This window comes from Zalophus californianus, chromosome 13 (genome assembly GCF_009762305.2).
Source record: "Zalophus californianus isolate mZalCal1 chromosome 13, mZalCal1.pri.v2, whole genome shotgun sequence".
Classification (NCBI taxonomy): domain Eukaryota; kingdom Metazoa; phylum Chordata; class Mammalia; order Carnivora; family Otariidae; genus Zalophus; species Zalophus californianus.
In genome coordinates, this window is record NC_045607.1 from 34,594,497 (window position 1) to 34,613,116 (window position 18,620).

General features: G+C 41.8%; 1 protein-coding gene and 1 long non-coding RNA gene across 2 annotated transcripts; one reads left to right on the top strand and one right to left on the bottom strand.

Moving 5' to 3' along the window:
* The first annotated feature begins 2,392 nt into the window (after nucleotides 1-2,392).
* On the top strand, nucleotides 2,393-6,954 carry TOMM5 (translocase of outer mitochondrial membrane 5). Its single transcript, XM_027616536.2, is given in 3 exon segments — nucleotides 2,393-2,428; nucleotides 2,431-2,590; nucleotides 6,291-6,954. Coding segments are annotated over 3 exon segments (231 nt in total). The 3' UTR covers nucleotides 6,326-6,954.
* A 6,530-nt stretch (nucleotides 6,955-13,484) lies between these two features.
* On the bottom strand, nucleotides 13,485-18,546 carry LOC113934917. Its single transcript, XR_003523836.1, has 3 exons — nucleotides 18,413-18,546; nucleotides 16,966-17,135; nucleotides 13,485-15,076 (listed from the first exon to the last, which is right to left on the bottom strand). It is a non-coding gene; the product is annotated as an uncharacterized LOC113934917 (long non-coding RNA).
* Nucleotides 18,547-18,620: the final 74 nt, after the last annotated feature.

Here is an 18,620-nt window from a genome sequence, read left to right on the forward strand (position 1 = left end):
CTCAGTCAGCCTCAGGGATCTTAGTTACTGGAATCACATAAGAACTCATTCCTTGCCAGCTCATTTTGCCTCACTATTCAGACGGATGAGATGTGCCTTATTGTTACATTCTTCCTACTGCTGGCTATACACTGGTTGTTTTGATGTCTGACCACATTTGATCATATTTTGACATCCATACACTCCAGACCAGAATGCCCTAGATGACATGATTAGAATTCAAAATGCTTGGACTGTTAGAATTGAACAGGACTCTCAGGAGCATTTAATCATATCTTCTCCCTTTACAACTAAGGAAATGGAGTTGCATGCAGATACATATCCCTGGTCACATGGCTCGATAGTGGCAGTGCTAAATCTGGAGGCCATGTCTCCAGGCTTCCTGTCCAGGTTCTTTCCACAGCCCCTGCTTCTTTCCAGTGTCAGTGCAAGCTTTCTAAACACTCTCAAAGTGTTGGATGGAGGATACTCCTTGGGAGCAGCCCCTTTCATTCCAGAGCTGCCTCTACTATTCCACTGCATGAATTATAGATAGAAGAGGTTACCAAAGCCTGAATACGCACATGAGTTCTCTTTCTTGCCCCAATGTCCTACATTCTGTCAATCAAGAAGGTGGGCAGCAATGCTTTAGTTATCAGTTATTGCAGTAAATTACTGTTCTAACGTATCCAAAATCCACTGTTGCTAAGCAATGTGCAGTCAAGAAGGCACATTCTGGGTTTTGCTTCTTATTTTTTAGAGAGGGGGAGTGGGGGGAGGGGTAGAGGAGAAGGGAGAGAGAGAGAATCCCAAGCAGGCTCCATCCCCAGCGGGGAGTTCAAGGTGGAGCTCCATCTAACAACCTTGAAATCATGATCTGAGCCAAAATCAACAGTCGGACACTTAACTGACTGAGCCACCCAGATGCCCCAGGCACATTCTGGTTTTGAATATGTGAGCAATTCAGTCATCTGGTTTGTGTCTAAAAATTAAATATGGCTAGTTGGCATGCAAAATTTGGGGCTGCACTATTTTGATGATTTTGTGACAGGAAATCTGATTGCACTAAACCTCTACCTCCTGCCTCCAGTGATGCCCATCCAGGCAGGCACTAACCATTGAAGACTAACAGAGGAGCAGTGGGGTAGAGGGAAAAGAGAGTGCAACTTGGCATTATAATCTGCATTAGAACCCTGCCTCTGCCCATCACTAGCAGAATGACTGTAAGCAGTGCACTTGGTTTCTCAGACCCCCTCCTCACCTGTAAAATGTTGAAAGGAGCTGAACTTGTTTTTATATGCTGTATTACTGGGCCAATCTGTATGGATCAGTTAATAAGAAATGAGAATACTATAATAATATAGAGTTAAAAACTTTTGTCTGGGTCCCGCAAATCTAAATACCAAACCCTACTGCAGAGGTACCTGGCTGGCTCAGTCAGTACAGCATGTGACTCTTGATCTCAGGGTCCTGAGTTCAAGCCCCAGGTACCGCATACAGCTTATTTAAATATATGTATATATAATATACAAATATATTTTATATATAATAAAGGTATATTTTATATATAATAAAATACATTTTTATATTTAAAATAAAATGGGGAAGACAAAAACATTTTTAAAAAAACCTACTGGGAGCCTGGGTGGCTCAGTCGTTGAGCGGCTGCCTTCGGCTCGGGTCATGATCCGGGAGTCCTGGGATCGAGTCCGGCATCAGGCTCCCTGCTCCTCGGGAAGCCTGCTTCTCCCTCTCCCGCTCCCCCTGCTTGTGTTCCCTCTCTCGCTGTGTCTGTCTCTGTCAAATAAAGAAATAAAATCTTTAAAAATAATAATAATAAAATAAATAAAATTTTAAAAACCTGCATTTCCTAGTTGTGTAATCACAAGCAAGTTTCATCATCTTCATCTTTTTGTTTTAACTTATGAAAATATTCAAACATGCTCAAAATAGAAAGACTAGAATAATTAAAATGATACATTAATCACCAGTTTAAGCAATTTTCAACATTTTGCTAATACCGTTTCATCTCCCTTCCTCAACACTTTTTCCCCCTAAGGTATTTTAAAGTATATTTGGGCAAGTTGTTTTAAAGCTCTCTGTGCTTCAGTTTTCTCATCTAGGAAATGAAGGTTTTAATATCTAATTCATGGCGTAGACCTGTAGCTATTGTTATTTATGGTGGTATCTACGTGCACTGTCCTCTCTGAGGCATAAAAGCATTTTGCAGCGTAGCGCGCCCGGCTCAAGACAGAGCTTCCTCAACAGCCAGGAGGAACCGGAGTCATGCGTGGCTGAGACTACGACGCCCTCTTCAGGCAGCCCCCTGCAGAACCTCTCGGGCCGGATGAGGATTGTCCCTCGCAGCCCCCGTCGCCGCGCGCGAGAACGAGGGGCGGGAACAGGAAATGGGATGGGGCCGAGTTCCGGGCGCCCGGCGGCCTGTGAAGAGAGCAGAGTGTGGCAGCTGGAAGCCGGGGAGGCAAAGCTATGTTCCGAATCGAGGGCCTTGCGCCGAAGCTGGACCCCGAGGAGATGAAACGGAAGATGCGCGAGGATGTAATCTCGTCCATACGGAACTTTCTCATCTATGTGGCCCTGCTGCGAGTCAGTGAGTGTCTTTCCAGGCTGCGGCCATGAGACCCGCGGGGAGCTCGCGGACACCCCCCACCCAACTCTGGTTCTCTGGGGGCCGCGAGCTGAGCTAGCTGAGTGGTCGCGGGGAGGGTGGGACATGTAGGTCGAGATCAGCGGGCGCAGGCGCGGCTTAGGGTCTGCGGGTCGGGGTCGGAAGTACACGCGGTGGCCGGGACTGCGAGGGTGATCATCCCGCCTCGCCCTGCCTTAAGAGCATATGAATGGAAAGAGCCTCGAGGGTTTATTTCCCCTCCCCTCCGCTCCCCTACCGAGCAGCTCCCTTGTTTTGCCGACAGAAACTTAGAGAATAGAGAAATGGCTGACTCAAGGTCACTCAGCGATTCAGTGAATGATTCTTGATCTAGAATCCAGAGCTCTTAATACCAAGTTTCCTTCCTTCGGTGCTGATCTCTAAAATACAAAAAGGTTTGCTTCTTTTGCTTATTTGTACAGAGAGTGAAGTAAAGAATTTTTTTTTTTTGAAGGAATGAGAAGAGAAGAGTAGGAGTCTATAGGATTAATAATAACACCTGAAGGTTTATTTGAATTTACGTTTGGCAGAAGCTTATTTGCGTTAGCTGTCTTGACAGTAGCGCTTTGAGGGAGGCCGGGCTTAACATTCTGTATATCCCTTTTGCAAATGAGAACTCACCTTTCAAAGGGGGTCTTAACACAAAATATCAGAGTTAAAGACACACTGAATGTTAGAGATGGGTGCAGCTTTGTAGATCACCTCTCTAGTTTTACTGATGTGAATCTCAGAAGTGATTTATTTGTACCTCACCCTCCAATTCTCAGTTCAGTACTCTTTTCATTGCACCTTGCTGTGTATTGCTGACAGGTCTGGATGGAGAGGCAGAGATGATTAAAATAAATGAAGGCCATACCAAGGTTATCCTATAGAAGGCTCAAATTGGGCCTAGGCCAGAGCTCACTGAAGCCTGGTACCCCATCACTGACTATGGTATTACCCTGCTTCCCCAGGAGAGGGAGCCCTTCTGAACAGAAACCCAAATCCTGCTCCTTCAACAGCTTTTTGCAACTCCCAACTTATTTTATCCTCTTACCTTTTTTGTTGACTTAGCTGCCAGTAAAATATTTGCTTCTTTTCAGTGTCCTTTGTATCTGATATGAATTGGTTTCCTTAAAAAAACACAGAATACTGTTCCACATTACCACTTTTAAAATGGAGATATAATTCACATAGTATACAGTTCACCCATTTAGAGTATACGGTTCAACCTAAGTGTCTGTTGATAAATGGACAAAGAAGATGTGTGTATATACAATGGAATATTACTTAGACGTAAAACTCTTGGCCATTTGCAACAAAATGGATGGACCTATAGGCTATTAGGCTAAGTGAAATAAGTCAGAGAGAAATTAATACCATACAATTCCACTTATATGTCGAATCTTTAAAAACAAAACAGAAACGGACTGATAAATACAGACAACAAACCGTTGATTGCCAGTGGGGAGTAGAGTAGGGGATAGATGAAATAGGGGAAGGGGCTTAAAAGGTACAGACTTCAGTTACAAAAGAAGTAAGTCATAAGGGTGCAATGTACAACATAGAGAATGTAGACAGTACTGTAATAACTTCATGTGGTAGCTAAACTTACTGTGGGGATCATTTCATGATATATAAAAATACTGAATCACTATGACCATACACCTGAAACTAGTAGGATACTGTATGTCAATTAAACTTTAAGAGTATAAATAATAATATTTATATTATTCCTTTTTATTGCCAAAATATTTTTTTATTGCCAAGTAACATTCCATTGTGTGGATATGCCACATTTTATCCATTCATTTGATGGATGTTACTTATCTTTTTTAAGCTGATAAGAATTAGAAATATCTGGACATACTGCTGACTTTGTCAGCTTTCAACAGATCTCAGTATTTTCAGTTTAATGTTAACAATATGTTCTATTACTTTAGTATGGGTATTGAGAAAGAAGATCCTTCTGGCAGCTTTTTTGCTCACAGCCCCTTTTATTTTCTAATTTTTTAAATTGTGATAAAATAGATATAACAATTTATCTTAACTATTTCTTTTAAAGATTTTATTTATTTATTTGAGAGAGAGAGAGAGAGAGAGCACATGAGGGGGGGGAGGGTCAGAGGGAGAAGCAGACTCCCCGCTGAGCAGGGAGCCCGATGTGGGACTCGATCCCTGGACTCCAGGATCATGACTTGAGCCAAAGGCAGTCACTCAACCAACTGAGCCACCCAGGCACCCTATCTTAACTATTTTTAACTGTACAGTTTAGTGGTACTAAATACACTCATAATGTTGTACAACCATCACCACCATCCATCTCCAGAACTCTTTATCTTGTAAAACTGGAACTTTCTCTATGATTTTGACATCTCTTAAGGCTCTCATATAAGTGGAATCATACAGTATTTGTCTTTCTGTAACGGGCTTATTTCAGTTTGCATAGGGTCCTAAGGTTCATCCATGTCATAGCATATGTCAGAATCTCCTTCCTTTTTAAGGCTGAGTAATATTCCATCGTATACCACATTTTGCTTATCCATTCATCCATCTTTGGATCTGGATAGCTTCTACATTTTAGCTACTGTGAATAATGCTGCTATAACATGGATATGCAGGTATCTCTATTTTGTATTTTTTGAGGACCCACCATACTGTGATCCGTAGCAGGTGTACCATTTTACATTCCCACCAACAGTACACAAGGGTTCCAATTTTTCCACACCCTTCCCAACAGTTTGGTAGTAGCTATCCTAATGGATGTTAGGTGGTATCTCATTATAGTTTTAATTTGCATTGTCCTAGTGATTAGTGATGTTAAACATCTTCTCATGTGCTTATTTTGACCACAGCACTTTTACACAGGACAGTAGTAACACTTCGTTCGATCCCTGTGACGATATTTTTGTTTTCTAGCCATTTCTATTCGTACTCTCCTACCAGACCCTCATAAGAACTGAAATAGGACTACATTATATGTGATTTGGATTACATAAGTGATATATAGCTAATCAGTGGGAGAACCAAAATCTGCGTCTAGCTCTTCTGCTTCTCCAGTGCAGTGTTGTTTTCTCCCACCCTCTGCCTTTTTTCAAATGTTTTATTTTTTTATTATTTATTTGAGAGACAGCAGGGGGGTGGGGCGCAGAAGGAGAGGGAGAGAGAGAATCCCAAGCAGACTCTGCTGAGCAGGGAGCATAATGCAGGGCTTGATCTTATGACCCTGAGATCATGACCTGAGCTCAAGAGTTGGATGTTCTACCAACTGAGCCACCCAGGTGCCCCTCAAATATGTTTTAAAGGGTGAAAAATGCCAATTTGTTTCTCCTAGCATTTTGTTCCTTTGACAGTTAAATCACCCAAAGTAAAAAGATGGTCTTTTGAAGGAGGATTGAATTTACTCTTATGGTCCTAAGAGAACTACCTGGAGAAAAGATTTTATATGATGTAAGAATGAACCTTGGAATAGTCAGAGCTTCATGACACTGGAAAGACAGTCTCTTGCTAGGTTATGCAGGCAGGGGCTTGGCCATTATTTGGAGTCATTTAAAAAATGTAGTGAACTAAATCTGTAAGATTTTTTCCCCAGTCTTATAAATTCCGTAATGTAACTTGTGGGCTAACAGATCTGAAATTCTGGGTTTGTTTATTTTTCTTTCAGCACCTTTTATCCTAAAGAAATTGGACAGCATATGAAGATGGGCATCACATGTGAATGCATGATATGAGGAACCCAGTTACAATTTCTACTCCTATCTGCAAATGAATAGGCCCGGAAAGATGTAAGAGACTCTTTGATTGAATGGACATAAAAATCCTACTTGTTAAGAACAAGTTTGGCTCTGGTAACTGACCTTCATAGCTAAAATTTAAAACTACTTGGGAAGTAAAGACATCTTGGGTGATAATACACCTATATGCCTGTGATGTTCAGCCTCTGTGAATGTTGATATAATTGTAAGTAATGTCAAACTCCATTTTCTAGCAAGTATTAATTATAAGGGAATTATGTCTACAAAGCACTGTCTTGTTAGTCTTTTCTGTTTACCTTTCACTTCTGTCTGGAGTACATATGTTGAAGAGTTCCTTATGATTAGTTATGTTTTACAGAAGCCAGCACACAGCCACAACAACACTTAAGCACAGGATGTTCAGTCTGTATTTTTAAAGTAGCAACTAAGAAAAAAATTGGGATTTTATTTCTCTTAACCTACTTTTTGCTGCAGATCTCTGTAATATTGTAATTATTACAAACTACATTAAATTGAGTTCCTCTTGTTTTGGACTGAAGGATTTGCTGATGCTGATAAAGTGACATCATTTTATTGTTAAGTAGTCTTTGTGAAAGGCAACATTACTGTTTGATGCTGGGAATCTATAAGTGCTATTTGTTTTCTTTTCCTAGGCTTTGTTTTCTGTAAACTTAACCACTAAATTAACTAGACTCTTTGCCATATATCTAAATTGATCACAATGTTCAGTTTTACTAGGCATGCAGTTTCATCTTCTAAATAAGTCTTTCCTGGAGCTTTCTGACCTGTCCCAGTCTGGACTGTGGTCTGCTGTGCCTGATACAGGGCTGTATTCTGGGATCTCCCTTCACTGCAATCCTGGGAATTCCTTTTCCTCTTCTCTCATGTTGGATCTCTTTTTTTTACCCCCTGTATCTTGTTTTCTTTATCTCATGACCAGTATGCATTTGAGTCTCTGTATTGAGTATAGTACCTCTGCCCATAACTGCCTAGCATCCCACAATCCAGAGAACCCTCTATTTTACCCTTTTCAGAAAATAAACTTACAATTTGGGGAAGGAGCTGGGCAATAGAGGCTGCTTAGCTACGTAGGGTTGCAGAGAGCATTCTGAATACTTAAACCTTCAACCAGTCCTTATTTTAGTGTCTACCCCTTCACTCCTACTTCCAAAGGTAGAGGAAGGCACCAGCTCCTGAACCTTTTAGGGATTCTCTGATGTAAGTTGGGTTGTTTGTTTTGCTTTTCTACTGCTGACTCAGGATTCAGTTTTCTCAGGGCTACCATGTTATTTACTACTTGTCCATCAGCTTTCCAACTTCTAGCTTTTTGCTGCTGTTGTCTCCTCTTTCTTTTCCCATTCTTTTAGATTTATACCTTAAAATGAAAATCTTTGCTGTCGTTTAGTGGAATTTCAGGAGGCAGTGGAAGTAGCTGCATGTGCTCCATCTACCATCTTTACCCAAAGAGCATGTATTTTTACCCTGTGATGATGTGTTTCATGTTGGTAATTTATATCCATTCCTGACCTACAGAGGTGTGGTATATAGCACCATGGTCATGATCACTGGCTCTGAAGACAAGCAGACTTGATTTTGTGTCCTGGTTCCAACACGTAGAAGATGAATGACTTTAGCAACTGAACCTCTGTATCTCATTTTTTCACCTGTAAAATTAGCGTAGTGGGAGCATCTGTCTACTTCAAAGTGTGTAAGGATAAAGTAAGAGAATGCAAGTGGAGCCACGAGCACAGTGCCTGACATTTTGGTAAATGCTGTTTATTGTTAATGGTTAGTGTTGGGTGTAAGGTGATTAGAAGTGATTTGTGCTAGCAGTCAGTGCATTAGTAGGTTTCATTCATATTTTCAGATATTGTGAGATAGCATGTTTATATTCTAATTGTATACAAACTTCAACATTAGCAAACATTTAAATTCACTGTCTAATAACTTAATTTTACAGATGAGTTTGAGTCTCTGGAAGATCCGGTAGCTAATAAATAGGAGCTGTCCAAGGTTTAGGGGCTTTTAATGTTTATTTACTGTATCCTATCCTTAAGTGCTTTTCTTGGGATGTATGGTTGTTACCCTGGATTCCAGCATATGTTCAGGCTAGAATAAGGGAAAATGTGATGGTGCAGTTTTTATTGCTGACTTCTTAAATTTCAGGCCATAAACTCCAATGCGGGGGGCATCTAATACTTGTAATAAACAGTTTGGGCACAGTACATCAGAAAACCTTTGGCCATGTGTATATATTTGGTTTCAATGTGTAATGTGAAATAGTAAAGAACCATAGCAGACTTGAGTTTTATAAACTTAAAGTGGAGGGGCGCCTGGGTGGCTCAGTCGTTAAGCATCTGCTTTCGGCTCAGGTCATGATCCCAGGGTCCTGGGATCGAGCCCCAATCGGGCTCCCTGCTCAGCAGGAAGCCTGCTTCTCCCTCTCCCTCTCCCACTCCCCCTGCTTGTGTTCCCTCTCTTTCTGTGTCTCTCTCTGTCAAATAAATAAATAAAATCTTAAAAAAAAAAAAACTTAAAATGGAGCATAGAAAGAAATATGGATAATTGAGAAAATGTTAATCCACAAACAGGTTTTGTAGAGGGATACGATCTTAGAATTTTGCTCCTCAATTAGAGTAGTGTTCTTCCTGCTGCCACTGAGTTTCATTTTTAAACTGCTTAATCATTGCTCTTTAAAGTTCTTCTGAGGAGTAAGTTAGCATTTCAGTTACAGTGTGTTCAGTAGTTTACAGGTGGGTAAACTTGGGGCTAGATTTGGAAGGAAGAACGAGGGTAGGAATGTGAACTTTTAGGGACGCTTGGGTGGCTCAGTCGGTTGGGTGTCTGTCTTCAGCTTGGGTCATGATCCCAGGGTCCTGGGATCGAGCCCTGCATCAGGCTCCTTGGTTGGCAGGGAGCCTGCTTCTCCCTCTTCCTGCTCTGCCTGCCGCTCCCTCTGCTTGTGCTCTCTCTCCCTGACAAATAAATTTAAGAAATCTTAAAAAAAAAAAAAAAAAGGAATGTGAACTCCCCCCCCCACTTTGCTTGATCAACTAAGCATATCTCTTTTACCTATAAGATCAGGCATCAGAGAGTGTTGGAGATAGGACAGAAAGGAAATCAGCTAGACCTTTTAACCTTCTGTTAAAGGTCAAAGGGTAAATATTTTAGACTTTGTGAGCTCTGTGTTCTGTCAGCTCTTCTTGCAGTGTGAAGGCAGCCCCAGGCAGTATGTAAACCAGTGCACCTTTGCACTGTTAGCAGCCAAAACTCTTAGCTGCTGGGAGAATGAGGACCTTGGTCCTAAAGTTGAGATCTGGGTCGTTCACCACAACATCCACCATAGTCCTCTTGAATCCTCACCCCTCCCCACTTAACCAAGGCATTTGTCTGCCGTCTTTCATAGTTAAATGCCTCAATAAAATGGTTTATTTTCATTTCCTTTCTCTGGTGATCTCTTGAACCCACTCCAGTTAGGTTCACATCCCCAGTGATCCTCTGAAACTGCTCTTGTCAAGGTTAACACTGACCTGTCCCACCCCATCTGCAGCACTCAACACAGTTTCATTATTGTAACCACCTTGCAGACCTTCCAGAACACTAATTTCCTAATTTTCCTTCTCTCTACCCTTTCTATTCCACTTATCCTCTCTTCTTGAGATTCTTTTGTAGGTCTTCTTTATTCTTTTGTAGGCCCAAGTTTACTTGCAGTCCCCTAGGCTTCAGTCCTCAGACCTCTTTTTTTTTTAGTTACTGGATCTCCTGCTTAAAATTCTCCAATGGCTTCCTGTCTCGCTCAGAGTAAAAGCCACAGTCCTTCTGGTTGCCCACAAGGTTCTATACAGTCTGGTCCTCATTACATCTCTGATCTCATCTTTTATGACTCTTCCCTCCTTCACTGCATTCCAGCTACACTGGCCTCCTTGCTTCCTCAAACAAACTAGACATGTTGCCTCAGGGCCTTTGCACTGTTTCCTCTGGAATGCTCTTCCCTTAGATTTTCAAGTGTCTCACTCCCTCTCCTTCAGGTCTCTGCTTAATGGCAGTTTTTTTAGTGAGACCTTTCCCAGCTCCTTTATAAATTATAGGATGTTCAACTTGTGAAAAGCCAGCAAGTTGTATACTTAAGATACGTGATTTTTTCCATAGTTACATTATATTTCTTTTTTTTTTTAAAGATTTGATTTATTTGAGAGAGAGAGAATGAGAGATAGAGAGCACGAGAGGGAAGAGGGTCAGAGGGAGAAGCAGACTCCCCGCCAAGCAGGGAGCCCGATGCGGGACTCGATCCCGGGACTCCAGGATCATGACCTGAGCCAAAGGCAGTCACTTAACCAACTGAGCCATCCAGGTGCCCCAGTTACATTATATTTCAAAAACATTTTTTAGGGGTGCCTGGGTGGCTCAGTCGTTAAGCGTCAGCCTTCGGCTCAGGTCATGATCCTGGAGTCCCGGGATCGAGTCCCGCATCGGGCTCCCTGCTCAGCGGGAAGCCTGCTTCTCCCTCTCCCACTCCCCCTGCTTGTGTTCCCTCTCTCTGTGTGTCTTTCTCTGTCAAATAAATAAATAAAATCTTAAAAAAAAAACAAAAAAACTTTTTTAAAATTACAACCTCTCCAGCACTCCATAGCCCCCCCCTTTTTTAATGGCACTTAATATATTTTTTCCTTTTTTGTTAATTATGTCTCCCTTCATTTAGTATATGCTTGGTGAGGATAGGGATTTCATCTATTATGTTCACTGTAGTATCTTAGTACCTAGAATACTGCCTGGCACCTCATAGGCACTCAGTGTTCATTATGTTCATTAAATAATAGAATCAGAGTGGAGAAGTTTTTAACTAGTATGGGAAGTGTAATAGCAAGCTAATGAGAAAAAGCTAAACTTGTCAGATGAGATTAGTACCCCAATTAAGATAGGGGATCATTGGGGCGCCTGCGTGGCTCAGTAGGTTAAGCGGCTGCCTTCGGCTCAGGTCATGATCCCAGGGTCCTGGGATCGAGCCCCACGTTGGGCTGCCTGCTTCTCCCTCTCCCTCTGCCTGCCTCTGCCTACTTGTGCTCTCTCTCTGTCAAATAAATAAATAAATTCTTTAAAAAAAAGGTAGGGGATTATGAATTTGCAGTGCCTGGATGTGGGCTTTTTGTCTAGCATTGCTCTGCTGTCCACAGGCAAGCTCAGAGAAGGTGGAGAGGTGGGTTCATCCAGGGCTGGGGCTTACGACATGGCTGAGGTGAAATGACAGGGTCAGGGAGGGATTGAAATAATGCATGAGGCATCTAAGTTGGATCAGGAGGAAAAAGCAGGAAGGAGCTGATGGACAGAAGAACATAGAGGGGTCAGTGCTGCTGAGGTCATCTGCAAGAGTGGGAGCAGCAGAGCGGTAGCCCTGAAGACCTCTGTATGCCCCAAGTATCTTGCCTCCACTCTCCATGTAGATAAAAGGTCCTGTTCTACAAAATAGAATCCATTCATTTTGTTTGTTTTCTGAAGACAGAAGTTATCACCAATGTGTGGCCTTCCGGGCTGTTAGCACAAGAGATGTCCTATTAGAGTTTGTTGGTTTCACAGCTAAGTACATATGGCGTGGTCTGACAAGGACCACATCTGACCTACTACCACAACTTACTCTCCTCCAATTTATATGTTCATTTAGGAGGAAAGAAAATCGCTAAGTGCAGATATGTTCATGATACCAGGAGACTGAAGACTAATTTTTATGGGACAGTGCGGAAACATCATGGAGACTACTGCTGCATGTGATACACCAATGGGAGTTTATAAGATGCTTTTCTTCCCAAAATTCAAATTGCATTGCCTCTGATTATTTGAGCTGATGGGAGAGAAGCAATACATAGATAATTTAAAATAATAAAAATGTTGCAAAAAACAGTTTTAAGAAATGTGGTAGATAAGAATTAGAACAAGGAAATGTAGGAAATGATCAAATGAATTGTTCATCTTAATATTAGTAAAATTCAGCTTTAATATAACTTCAGTGTACTTCTGAGTAAAATTTAATAGGCTTATAGTTGCATCTTTACATCAACTAAAATTTTATACTCTTTTCATAATAACCATTGTTTTTCATTGGTCTCAAGCAAATGACAAAGAATCTTTACTGAATGTGAAGGTAAAAGTAGAAATAAGATCTTAAGCCTACAAAATCCAAAAAAATTATTAATAAAATATTGCCACTAGCTTAATGAAACAATGATTGCTATTAAAGTGTTGAGGGGAAAGGCATTGAGTTTAACATCTTATTTTTCCTCTTTAAGCTAACCTTCACTTATGTTGGCAAGCACTCTACTAAAGTTTGTGCTAGATAACACAGATCAAAATATCATTTATTTCCTTCTTCCTGATTCATGTCTAAAAAGATGGTAAAGTAGCATATTTTTAATACTTGTGTGTTGGGACTCTAAGATAAATGTGTCTTCATGTTTATGAGGAACCAATGTTCTGTTCACATACAATTTTAAGAGGAAATGGGTGCCGGATATCAGATACCTAGGAATCAGAGAATGCATACTATTAACGTTCGGAAGGATTTTCATACACAGGTAACTCTTGGTGGTGGGCTCCCTGCCACAGGAGAGGTTCAAGTATAACAGGGGAAAGAACACTGGTAATGAGTATGTTCTATAAGGCAGTGCCAGGCATCATGTACAGAGGTGCTTTCCAAACAAGCTCCATACCAAATCACATGGGAAGTTTTTAAAGAAAAAATCTACTGAATTAGAATTGTTGTGGATGGAGCCCAGGAATCTTATTTTTTAAAAGCATTCAGGTGATTTCATTGGTCCAGGATCTGCTTTGGGTAACCAGTAAATGAGTTTACCTTAAGGTCCCTTCCAGTTCCGAAATTCTGGACTGATTTAGGAATAAGAGTCAAAACTGAAAACGAAAGCAATTTTAGGTTGCATTTGTAAAATGACAACTTAAGGTCTCCAGATCTGACAGAAACTTCAAGAGTTGCCAACTTGGGGCACCTCGGTGGCTCAGTCGTTAAGCATCTGCCTTCGGCTTGGGTCATGATCCCAGGGTTCTGGGAACAAGCCCTGCATCGGGCTCCCTGCTCCGCGGGAAGCCTCCTTCTCCCTCTCCCACCCCCCCACCCCCACCCCCCGCTTGTGTTCCCTCTCTCGCTATGTCTCTTTCTATCAAATAAAATCTTAAAAAAAAAAAAAGTTGCCAACTTGCCAGAGTTGAGTTGGTAGAGTACTGGAAGTGACTGGAAAGCCTGCTACGAGAGAAATGATTGAAAGAATTAAGAGGTATTTAGCCTTGAGAAGACCTCTAATAGTGGGAGTCCTGAGTGCTGTTCTTAAAAACTGAAAGTGTATTGTCAAAGAATTCTCCAGGCAGACAAATTAGGATAAAGGTTTGGAAGCTAAGAAAGATTCTTTCTTGAACTCACAGCTACTGTGACCAAGGTGGGCTGGGTCACAGACTGGACTCTTAATGGGAAACGAGTAAGAATCTGAACATGGGTACTCTATAGCAGGAATCGCCACTATGGGGAAACAAGATTTCTATCTTTTGTCATTGTCTTTTTCTCTCTTCCTGAAAGACTACTTGAATACAAGTGCTATCTTACACTTTTTTCTGTCCCACCTAGAGTCTTTACTAAAGAAGGGGCTGAATAAACGACTGCTGAATTGGAGGTGGAAAAATTCTTGACTTTCTGGACAATACCTGTTGTATAGGCCTCAGAAAAATAATTCCCATTCTGTGTGGTGGAGGTGTGCACAGTCACAGATATTCAGTGACTACAGAGGAGCAGGCACTGGTAGCTGAGTGATACAGAAGGGAATTCAGGCATGGTACCTATCCTTAAGAGGCTTAAAATCTAGTAGGGGAGGCATTACCTAATTTCATCAATAATTACATATATAAACTGCTGTGGGGTGACGTGCAGGAAGCTGTGAGAACTTGAAATAGGGGAGCCCTGACCTGTTGGGCTGGTCAGGAAGCAGGGAGGGCTCCCTGAGGAAGTGATACATCAAATAAAATTGGAATAGCAATTGGCCAGGTAAAAAGAATGGGGAGACTTCAAAAAAGTGTTAAAGCATATCTGTTTAAGGAAGAAAGAAGGCCAGTGTGACCCAAGTGTGTTGAGCACAGAAGAGCAAGAGAACCTTCAGTCCTTTTCATAAACTCCTCTGTTTATTTTATTCTCACACTTCAGTCTTAAGATCTATCACATCCTGACATTTGCTGGCTAATGTATATTCTGCAGTTGCAAATTACACAAGAACAACCATCATTAACCTATTTTCTTGAAGTCTACAGTAAGAAATTAAAGCACCAGGTCATTTCCCTGCCCTGCATTATGGACATCACATAGGAGACAGAACAGTTGTGACTTACAGGCTGCTTGTTTAAACTCAGTATTACCAATACACATAGGTAGTGCCACTTGCCTACTTCTGTACAAGTTTACAAACACATCGGAATCATGTATATAAAAGTTGAATAGACTTGTTACTGAGATGTAAAAACATTACAAAATCACTTTGTCTTTTAAACACAATATGATGAAATGTTTTATGAAACATTCTCAAACTTCACAAAACAGCTGGCTTTAATACAGTAAGCATTCTAAGGCTGAAGATGTGCTTTAAGCACATCTGATAGTTTTCATCTTTTTCTTAGCCACATTAGTAATAGTATCTTCATTTTCCACTGATGTCTATAAAGAACAAAAATGCAAAAAAACAGTATTACATAAGCAGGTGTACTGACAATGAGACCAAACTTGCACTGGCAGCTGCCTTGCCATGCAGTCGTTTGAAATATTCATTAATCAGCTGACATTAGAAGGATGAACTTGGTGAACAAAGAGCCATCAATATGTAACATAAAAAAAATGGGTTGTTGAAGGGTAAAGATTTATGTGTTAGGAAGGAGCAGTAGCATCAGTAGTTAAAAGTCCTGGTTAGAGGTTCAGTTCTCTTAATTATGTGACTATATGAGTCATTTTTTTTTTTTACTTGAAACACCCAAATCCAGTTTGGGTAGATTTACAGAGAAAAATAACTCATTGAAAGGATTATAGATGATTTTGTATCCCAGGAGGCCTGGAGAATCAGGCTCAGAGACTATGCATCTGGAACATCACCCTTTGTTACTTGGTCACTCCATACAACCTGGTGCAGTGAAGGGGCGCCTGGGTGGCTCAATTGGTTAAGCGACTGCCTTCGGCTCAGGTCGTGATCCCGGAGTCCTGGGATTGAGCCCCACGTCGGGCTCCTGGCTCAGCGGGGAGCCTGCTTCTCCCTCTGACCCTCTCCCCTCTAATGCTGTTTCTCTCTTGCTCGCTCTCTAATAAATAAATAAATAAAATCTTAAAAAAAAAAAAAAAAACCTGGTGCAGTGAAGATACCATCTCTGCTGAGGATTAGATGCCACCACTTAACCAAAGCCACAGGCCCAGAACCCTGCACTCTGACGACAGCCAGTGTTGCTCTAAGAACTTCATCTTGCTGTGTTTGCCATGGTCACCAAAGAGAATTATGCCAGGTCTCCGCTTTGCTGTCTCTGGCTCCCAATTCATAGTCCAGAGAATATTCATTTTGTAGTGTCAGGGTCATGTGGAGAAGCAGAGAAAATATCTGGGTCTCAGCTTTTATAGTGAAGGGCATGCTCTGATTCCCACCCAACAAGCTCGAAGATGGGGAATTCCCAAATGTAGGAAGGGAGTTCAGATAACGGCCAAAAACAAGGGCATGTGTATTATGTCAACCCTGGACAAATCACAGCCTTACTTCTCTATAAAGTAAGGTAAATAAAGTTCACATGGCTGAGGAGATGGTGTGTTTACTTATTCATTTTACAATAAATACCAACTATACCAGGCTGCAAAAGTGAGCAAGTCCTCCTAGTCTAATGGAGGAGAGAAGTCAGTAGACCAGCAAGTGGTAGGAAAGAGGCATACATGAAAGAGGTGCAGGTAGAAAGAAGGGAGAGCCCAACTGCAGTTTACAAATGATGGTCTTTTATTTAAGATCACATTTTTCATGGTACAAGTGAGGCTTGCACCATTAATGGGAAAGACATCATGCTCTTGTAGAGAGCTGCTGTTGCACTCTTTTGAAGGACTTAGCTGTTCTATAGAAACACCAAAACAATGTTGGCTGGCACAAATCCAGAAAGTCAGGCTTTTGATTGCTTACTGACATATAACTAGACTGCTGGTTTCATACAATGTGACACTTTTCAACGGATTAAACATGCCATAGCTTTGCCAGTCATCAATAAGATCAATCATCCAGCTCATTGTAGTGTGAACCACCCCTATTCTGATCTGACCTAAGTCAGAGTGGTCTTTCTACTATATCTGGCTACTGTGTGTACAGCTTTGTGCCTTTGCTTAAAAGAAATTGTTGATGTTAGGCTTAGGGTGTTTTTTGTTTTGTTTCAATTTATAAAGGAAAGCAGCTGCATGGTAACTTGGACCTCATCCAGAATCTGTAATACCAAATTCATCATGTAATAACAGATGGAATACATTTTTATAGAATACGTTCTATAGAACCAAGACAGAGGTCAATGGAACCACAAGAGTCAGCCATTACAAACCTCGATCCAGCGTAAAAATTTTGTTTTCACAGCATTCTCAAGTTAGAGTTCTGTAGCTGATCTTCTCTTCTAAAATCCAGGAGTCTATGAGGCGCCTGGGTGGCTCAGTCCGTTAAGCGTTTGACTCAATACCCGCTCAGGTCTTGATCTCAGGGTCATCAGTTCAAGGCCTGCATTAAAAAATTAATCAGTTAAAATCCAGGGGTCTATATCCAACTGCCTTTCTGATCACTTCATTTGGGTGACCCAGGTATCTTAAAATTTAACAAGTCCAAAATTGATGATCTCCCACCTCCAAATATGTTCCCTTTACAATAGTTAACCATTTCAATAAATAGCACCTCCATGGGCCCCATCTAGGAATCCCCCTGATGACTCATATCAAACCAGTTTGCCTCTACCTCAAAAAAAGTATCATTTCTCTTTGTCTTCACTACCAATACCCCAGTCCATGTCTTAACCAATCTCCCTGCTTCCACTTTTTTTTTTTTAAAGACTTTATTTATCTGACAGAGACACAGCGAGAGGGGGAACACAAGCAGGGGGAGTGGGAGAGGGAGAGGCAGGCTTCCCGCTGAGCAAGGAGCCCAACGCGGGGCTTGATCCCAGGACCCTGGGACCAGGACCTGAGCCGAAGGCAGACGCTTAACGACTGAGCCACCCAGGCGCCCCCACTTACTTTTTTGTCTATTATCCACACAGTAGCTGGCATAGTTTTTACAAAAGGTATCAAACCACCCTCCGCCACTTCAATGACCTCCTTTTACATAAAATTTTAAAATCCTTATCATTGCCTACTAAGTGCTGCATGATCTGGCACCTACCTACCTCTCTAACCTCACTTACACTGTTCTCTCTTAACAGTAAGCTTCAGACAAACTGGACATCTTCAATTTACCCAAAGAGCAATCTTCTCTCCTCTGCCCTGCCTTGCCTCACCCACCCCACCCAAAAGCACTGACTCAGGCTTTCCCTGCCTCTCTTCTATCTGGCTCACTCCTTACCTTCCTCTGAGAAGTCTTCCCTGACCGCCCTCACCTTGCCCCGTAATTTAAAATCAGGGTTCCTTCGGTGAACTTACCATGATTTTAAATACATATTTATTTAAATGATATGTGATTAATGACTACCTTATCCACTCAAGAATTAACTTTAGGACAGGAACCATAGAAGTTTTGTTCATTCCTGTGCCTATAATAACACCGGCAGCAACAACTAACACCTCTGCAACACTTACTGTGTGCCAGGCATTGTGTTAAACACTATACATACAATAATTTAATATATACTCCCAATATATTGCCTGGCCCATAGCCAGTGGTCAGTTTGTTGAGTGTGTTCCCACGTGCACACCCGCAAGTTGGTCACCACCTCCTGGAGCATCCCATTACCCTGACAGATAACTCCGGTGATTGGAAGAATCTTCCTGGTATTGACCCCAGCATACCTCCCTGCAATTTCCGCCCACTGATTCTATTTCTGCCCTTCTGGGGCCACGCACTAGAAGCCGAATCGTCCTTCCACAGGCTCGACTTGGCAGCACCCGAAGCGTCTCCCTGGCGTCGCCCTCTCGCTCCCCTCCCCGACCCCTCCCAGCAAAGACTCCGGGTTCCTTTTCCTCTGCGGTGGTCTGGGAGCGTTACCCCGGCCGCCGG